The sequence below is a fragment of the Acartia tonsa genome, chromosome 5, assembly GCF_053477335.1.
Source record: "Acartia tonsa isolate MP-2025a chromosome 5, ASM5347733v1, whole genome shotgun sequence".
Lineage (NCBI taxonomy): Eukaryota > Metazoa > Arthropoda > Copepoda > Calanoida > Acartiidae > Acartia > Acartia tonsa.
Window position 1 is genome coordinate 48,609,630 of NC_137264.1, and position 8,055 is coordinate 48,617,684.

Below are 8,055 nucleotides of genomic sequence, written 5' to 3' on the forward strand. Positions count from 1 at the left end.
ATTATAGTGTCATTCCTGTGACTATCCAACATGCACGACCTCTTAGCATAAACAGCAAAATATCCTCTGTAATAATTGGTAAATCCCAAAAACTTCTGTAACTCCTTCCCTGTTCTAGGCTTGCCCCAATCCTTAATCCGTTCCAAATATGCAGGATTCATTTTCAATCCATCGGCACTAATAATATGCCCCAAATAATGGCATTCTCTAGTCAATAAATCACACTTATCTAAATTCAATTTCAGGTTGACCTGCCTAAGAACTTGAAACAGCGCCTGCAGATGCTCCACATGTTCCTCTGGACTGGATGAAAATACGATCAGATCGTCCAAATAACTGATACAGAATCCATACATCCCTGGCAAGATAGACAGCACCTTATCCATCAGAGCCAAAACAGGCTGGGTGCATTACACAACCCAAATGGCAACCTGTTAAACAAATACATCCTGTTTGCTGCACTAAAAGCTGTCAACGGTTTCGAGTCTTCATCCATTGTCATCGAATGGTAAGCAGCTGTCAAGTCAAGAGTACTGAACACCTTGCCAGAACCCAGCTTCGTCAGATTATCAGAAATCAATGGCAGCGGCCACGCCACCCACTTGGTCACATTGTTCAAATTGCAAAAGTCGATAACAAACCTCAACTTCGCCTCTGCTCCAGGTGCAGCCTTCTTTTTCACAGCAAAAATAGGACTAGACCAATCCGAGAAACCCTCTTCAATAATGCCGGCGTTCAACCATTTGGTTAACTGTTCTTTCAACTTAGCATCGTACTCTGGATTCAACGGAATATTTCTGGCCTTCACAGGTTTAGCTCCAGGTAACAATTCTATATTATATGTCATTAATCGACAATCACCAATATCTGAATCATTCATTGAAAAGATATCAAAATTTTCCAAACAAATTTTAATAATCTTCGGTTTCAATTCTGGATTTTCTTTAATCATTTGGTTTTCATCTAACTTCAATTTTTGAATAATAAACTGTACTCGCTCATGCATTTTTTGCCCCGACAACTTTTCTGGCTTATCCAACTCATTAATTGTTTTATTACAGGTGACATCTTGATTATCCATGACAAAACAATGCCCCATCTTCACATTTCTCAGCAAGGTAATAGGTTTTATTGACGCATTAACTACATTAACCACGCAGGACCCATCTTTCCGTGGCTGATACACTCCCTCAATGATCATAATCCCATTACCACTTGTCATCTTAGAAGAATTAGGTGACACATACCAAAACCCATCATTCTTTAATCCAGCCACATGCACAACAGCTGTAGATCCTCCAGGATAAAAAATAGTTTTGTCCAGCAACTTCACATTATACTTCGTAGAATATAACTCTCCAAACCCACCCCCCTCCTTTATCCCTGGCAAGGTAGGTTTAGATGGAATTTCAGAATTCATTCGTCCGGACAAAATAGGAATTTTCTGTATCTCTGCCACCACCTGTTTCTGTAAATAGGAATTAATAGGAACAGATTCCCCACAAAATTCAAATTTATCCTCATCCAAACAAATATTAATTTTATTCTTTTTCAGGAAATCAGATCCAAGATTCACCAACCTACTCGTTACCTCAGGTACATAAAATATCTCCGTAAACACAGCTTGAGTTCCAGCAAATCTAAATTTCAACTCGACATATCCAATAATATTAACTTTCTTTAAATCTACTGAATACGCTGATAATTTAGCAGGACAAAACCCAATTCCATGTTTATCAAGAATTTCTCTAGATATTAAAGAATTAAAATTATTTCCTGTATCAATAATTCCTAACTCCTCCACCGTAATATCAGCCCCTGGCACAAAAAATTCTAAATCCGCACAAATAGGCATTTTCGTTATCTTCAAAAACTTCACGATCTCTTGAAAACCCTAGTCATTTCTATCAATATACCTTTGAATTAAAATCTCAATGCAGTATTACAAATAATTAATATATCCATGTTAATTAATTTTAAATTTTAGATATACATCATTCCACTACACAGCAGTCAGCCCTCCGTCCGTCACCAGCCGCCAACATACTGTTCGATTTATGAAATCCTGTACAACTTCCAGACTACCGGCATCACACAGCTACACACCAAGCCTTTTCTCATACAAGTAAGTACCTCTCAAAGTTTTAATATTCACTACAACTTTGCATAGGTACCTATCAAAAATATAATATATAGTAGATATATATATATATAAATATATATATATTTTTTTCATTGACAGCCACTAACACGATCACACCTTGACTGAAGAATAAACAGGACAGAAATACTTTATAAAGTTGAGAGCAATTATCTGAATACAAAACAGCAAAATTAACAAATTACACATAGCAAACCCAAAAAATCAACTACAGTACTATAGCCTATATAATGAATACGAATAAAAGAACGACCTATAAATTTCATCCCAAAATGAAATTTATATATCGAATCAATCATATCTATTACATAGGATATTGCTGAAAATTGTTCCTAGCTATGTCAGCAATCATAGCCTCATACTGTTTCTCGTCTCTGCTCTTTTCAGAATCCACAACAGGCCCCACCTGATTGACTGTCTTCTTCAGAAACTGCTCAGGTATTACCCTATTATTAGGCACTCCAGGACCTTCTTTCTTTTCGTTGCCTGCTGAGAAAAACCTAGCTTTGGTCTTTCCTATGCGAGAATCAGGAGCTGGCGGCTTACCGTCCCTTTTCTGCCAGCAACTAGCCACTACATGACCTTTTTTCCCACAATACCAACAAATCATAGTTTTAGCCTTCGAATTCAGAGCCCCAATCACGTTCTCAACCTGATCCCAAGGAATATCATCATCCCCTTCAATCCACGCATTATTATCGCCAATCTCAGTCCTGCCCTCCAAATCAGATACATGCACTTCACTGATTACAGGCCTAGCTTTTACCTCCCTGGAATCCTCTAGCTTCAACCCTTACATAGCCTGAGAATAACAGGACGTTACATTTTCAGGTGAAACGTGTCCAGAACGAGCCCAGCTTATGTAATGCTGACCTCTGCGAATCAAATAAGTCAAGAAAGCGCTGTAATCTTCCAGGTAATGCATAGATTCAATGAAATTAGCCATATCTCTAGCTAGATCAGAAAACAGCAAATTCTTAGCCACATTATTATAGAAATCACGCCAAGATTGTCTAGAAATTTGACCAGGATGCATAAGCCTAAACAACCGTAACTTAGCATTGAAGAACCCATCCACATTTTGACCACTTTTCTGTTTCAGAGCATAAAAGTACTCAGTCGCAGTTTCAATATCAGCAAAAGGTATCACCAACCTTCTTATCAACAGGTAATAACCTAAAGCACTTAGAGAAGCATTGGCTTCCGGCGTAATTAGCCTCCCCATCTTCTTTCCTTTGCACTCAAATATCCTATTGTACAGAACGTCCTTGAAAAGCATAGGATCCTCCAATTTTGCGAACCGAGCAACCCTCCATAATGATAAGAAATAATCCTCAAAATCAATGTTTCCATCCCAAAATGGAGCATCCCGCACAAAATCACTATCCCACTTGACTCCTCTTACAAGACAAAACTCCTTAAACTGTTCCTCTACAGTCTGTTGACTTACACTACCGCCGGCCACCTTTTTATAAGCCTTAAGCACTTCAGCCCTCTCCTCAATTAAAGGAAATATATCCAACAATTGATTCTCATATTCGGTCAAACAACTCTCACGAACATTCATCCAATTTCCATTCCCAACTGGACCCAAAAACTCAATCTGCGAAAACTTCAGATGTCCAGGAGCACTTTTTACCCTTTTAGCCTCGAAATTGGTAGAATCCAATTTAGCCTCCACACTCAAACGATTAATGAAAGATGCATTAAACGAATCATCTCCCGTCAATTTGACTGCAGATACACTAGCCCCCATACTTGTCTCATACAAAAAACCGCTAATATCCCCATCCGGTGGCAGTTGCGCCACCTTTTTCTTAATAGTAGCCAAATCAACATCATAGCCTAACTTCTTATGCTCATCAGAATTCTTGAACTCTTTCACCTTATTCTCCAGCCGTTTATTCGCCGCCGTTAGCTTATCCACCTGACCCTTGACAGTCATATGCTCCTTTAACATTGCCCTAACATATTTTTTTATGCTTTCAGGCACAACATCATTCTCCACATCGCCCAACGCCGACTCCACATTGGCATTGGCACCTGCACCAACATCCTCAGCCACATCATCATCCTCCTCCCAATTGTCGGGAGTTCCATCATCATCTTGACTGTCAGTCTCCCGAGGACGCTTAGGCGGCCGTCCACGCTTGCCTTCACCTTTACCCCGCTCTCCTTTTTCTCCATCAGCCACATCCGAGCACTAGAACTAGATTCGCCGTGAAATTTAGATCAGAAGAGTTAAAGAATGAAATTCCACAGAAACCAAAAATATAAATCAAGTTATAAATATAAAAAAATAAAACAAAACTGTGAAAAATCTGAGATAAAAAAAATCTCAAAAAGTGATTGAATTCAAATTAAACACCACTTCCCCCACCCTTAACTCAGTAGCAGGTCTAAATAACACGTAGCACAATAAGACTGCGCCAAATGAGATATAGACAGACTTTCATAAGTTAATGATAGAGTAGACTTAATATTTAATTCAAAATGCAAACAGTTTTTTAAGTATTTATTATATTGGATTAAATGCAGTTTTTTGAGTAAATAGGATTAGATATATATACTTTATTTAGAAATGATTAAATATATTAATAATTCAAAACTACTGATTATTTTAGCTGGAAAGTTCTGAAGTAGCAGGATGTCTGTCTGTATATCAGGACACCAAGCAACAGGATGACTGTCTGTTTAATTAATACAATGTATTAATTAACTATGCACTTTGAAGGGGTAGAATATCTGCCTATGGAAACTAGCTAAAGTAATAGGATGTCTGTAAATAGCTGAATTGGTCTTAATAAGACTCGAACCCAAACCAGATAATGTTCTGTGTTAGGACTCTCAATATCAACTGTCTTTAATACATTTTCTCTTTATTCTTTCTGAGAGCAATTGAAGAGTAATTGAGAGTAACAACTAAAACATGTCTGCAAACATAAATATATGACATCACAACTTAAATATATGACAGAATCCTGTAAAGGAGAACCATATCGGTTCAGCAGTTAGCGAGATCCTCCAGTACAAACAGACAGACATCTGTTACTTTAGTATAAGGATATTTATCTTATTTTTCATTGTTTAGGAGAAATGTGAAATAAGTCAAGGTATTGAATTCATAGCACATGAAGGTAAAGTTGTTAAGAGTAGAATAGACCTTGGAACAAATTCAGCAGATATTTATTGCAGGTAAAGAAATGTGAATATACCCTTAAGTGCCTGTTTAGGAATTTCTTTTTTATTAAAAATGAAGCTTTTCTATAATTAGGGTTGGTCCATTTGTAATGGTTAGCTCCTTTTGTTAATTTTACATTATCCTAACTATTACAAACTTAGCATTAGGTACTTCTTATATGATTAGCCTAACTATCAGATTTTTGGAGTAGTTATTACTGTAACAGCAATGTGCAATGTTATATCGAAGCATCTCTAAAATCAAGTCCTAAAAATGTAAGTATGTCCTTAAACATTATTCTGAATTTAAACTGTTTTTAACCTATTTTTGAATGGGGGGTCAAAAATATACTAGGACACCTATAGAATCAGACTGCAGAGCCCAAATTTGAATTAAGTCCCCAATAAACTTTTTTGGGGGGATTTAAAAATTAATTTTTAGTGTTGCTGTGATCATTTTGACCGAAGCAAAAGCTCTTTTTTTACTTCGGGTAATATTGTGGCTTACAGAACATTTTTATATAATTCACTTTATATTGATACAATAAAAAAACATTACTCTGTTCATTGGAAATAATTTTTTTTTCCAAAACAATTAATTTCATTGAAAAATCTAACATTTACAATAAAACAAATAATTCTGAAATCTAACCAATAAGAAGTTTTGTTTTATATAATTCTTTACAATTCAAAAAAAGAGTGTTTTCACAAAGTGACGTATTTCCAATGTAGTTAAATATTTTTTATTTAATTAAAATAAAAAGAATGAAAACCATACACATAAAAGATACATACTTTTTAAAATTATTTTAAAAGATAAGTTTGAATAATCTTATTTTATAACACATTTGTATATGTGACAAAAATAAATTTGTTGTATTGCATAAACATTTGTTGTCATTTAACCCTTTACAGCCATTTTTTATGTTTTTAAAATAAGTGAGAGAACACAAACATGTTAATGTTAATTCGTTGATATATTATAAAGAATTAACTTTTTAGTGAATTTTTATAGTAAAATCATAAGGCCTAATTTTACTCTATACCAGAATACAATATTTATGAAGCAAAACACTCTAAAAGCTACGAATTTTACCCAAATAAAAAAAAGACCTTTTGCTTCGGTCAAAATGATCACGGCAACAGTAAAAATTAATATTTAAATCCCCCCAAAAAAGTTTATTGGGGACTTAATTCAAATTTAGGCTCTGCAGTCTCATTCTACTGGTGTCATAGTATATTTTTTATATACGTTTTAAAAATAGGTTAAAAACAGTTTAAGCAGTTTTAAAACACCCTTTACTTAACATTTTGTTACATTTGTACTCAGCTTAATCAGTTCTGACTCTCTACCGCTTCAAAGCTTCGCTTTTATAGATGTTGTCAACCTTGTGTTTAAAAAAAAAAATATATTGAAATAAAAGGGGAAGGTTTTTTGTTTCTTTGTTTATTTCAAGTTGGGTTAGGCTAAAATGGGTACTATGTAGTCCCTCATAGTTAGTTCACCTCAGGCATAGGCCCCGCAGGGCTAGGACCCTCTACAGGCATATGAAAAAAAACTATCCTACCCCCCCCCCCTATTTTTAATATAATAAGAGAGGTTTAATTGCTCAATAGGTACTTTGTGGGAAGTCCCAATTAATAGAACATATTAACCATTACGTTTTAACAGTTATTGAAGTATTTTTGATAGCAGTATCAAAAATACACTTTGACACCTGTAGAATCATACTGCAGAGTTAAAAATAAGAATAATAACCCACATCGATTTTTAGATTAGGCTTTTTAGTTTTAATTTTTTATATTCATTATAAGTAAACTCGGCAAAATTTTTATGTGTCTTTACTTTTCTGGTAAAATTCTTGCTTACAGAGCATTTTTCTTCATAATATGATTAAAACATAATTATAGTAAAATCAAGGATGACAACATCCATAAAAGCGGAGCTCTGAAATGGTAGGACAAACGAACAATAACACTTGTAGATTGTCAGAACTGAATAAAGAGAATATAAATATATAAGTTTTAACATAATTGGAAGTAAATTTGTTGCAAAACTGCTGAAGTAAAGAATACTGTTTAAGGACATACTTACATTTTAAGACTTGATTATAGAGAATCTTTGCTATTCCAAAAATCAAAATTAAACACTTAGGATATATCTTTAAATTTTAAAATAGTGTTTTAACAAAGTGATTTATTTCCAATATAATTAAATATTCTATATTCAATTAAAATGAAAAGAAACAAAACACTCTAAAAGCTGAGAATTTCGCTCAAAAAGGAAAGACATATTAAAAAATTTCCCAATTGTAACCGATGAATATCATAAATTAAAATTTAAAATCCTTAAAAATTTATGTGGGTTATTATCATTTTTAACTTTGCAGTATGATTCTGCAGGAATCAGAGTTTATTTTTAATACCTCTTTCAAAAATAGTTCAATAAACATTTAAGGACTCTTAACCCTTCACCAAACTCTCTCCTGTGAATTTTTTTGTACCCATAGCGCCACAAATAGGTTATAATTGGTAATAACTTTTCTTTTTTTTTAGGTTGGCTGTACTAGAAAATGAAGAAATTATAGAAACAGCAATTGAACTCCAGAATGGAAGAGCAAAGAAAATTTTATCAAGAAAAAAATAAAACGAGAAAAATATTTATTTTTAGTTTTTAACATTGCATTATTTAAATAAAATTCAAATAAAGAATA

At 34.1% G+C, this 8,055-nt stretch overlaps 2 protein-coding genes across 2 annotated transcripts in view; both read left to right on the forward strand.

Annotated features, from left to right (window-relative positions):
- The window catches only part of LOC145320184 (galactosylceramide sulfotransferase-like), a 31,010-nt gene extending 22,955 nt beyond the window's left edge, over positions 1 to 8,055 (forward strand). Inside the window, exons 6-7 of the mRNA XM_080162624.1 lie at positions 5,253 to 5,356; positions 7,898 to 8,055. Coding sequence (XP_080018750.1) covers positions 5,253 to 5,356; positions 7,898 to 7,988 — 195 coding nt within the window. The 3' untranslated portion in view covers positions 7,989 to 8,055. The remainder of the gene's footprint in view (positions 1 to 5,252; positions 5,357 to 7,897) is intronic.
- Positions 640 to 3,071, forward strand: LOC145320370 (uncharacterized). The gene is made up of 6 exons (XM_080162784.1): positions 640 to 822; positions 1,062 to 1,118; positions 1,556 to 1,596; positions 1,988 to 2,125; positions 2,549 to 2,599; positions 2,993 to 3,071. Exons 1-5 carry the CDS (start codon positions 726 to 728, stop codon positions 2,573 to 2,575), a joined length of 360 nt encoding a protein of 119 aa, XP_080018910.1. The 5' UTR covers positions 640 to 725; the 3' UTR covers positions 2,576 to 2,599; positions 2,993 to 3,071.

Excerpts from the sequence above, each read along its gene's own strand:
- LOC145320370 (XM_080162784.1), top strand. The coding sequence starts at position 726 with ATGCCGGCGTTCAACCATTTGGTTAACTGTTCTTTCAACTTAGCATCG. Across the intron at positions 823-1,061 it reads CTTCACAGGTTTAGCTCCAG|GTGACATCTTGATTATCCAT; the intron begins GTAACAATTCTA and ends GTTTTATTACAG. Across the intron at positions 1,119-1,555 it reads TCTTCACATTTCTCAGCAAG|GAAATCAGATCCAAGATTCA; the intron begins GTAATAGGTTTT and ends ATTCTTTTTCAG.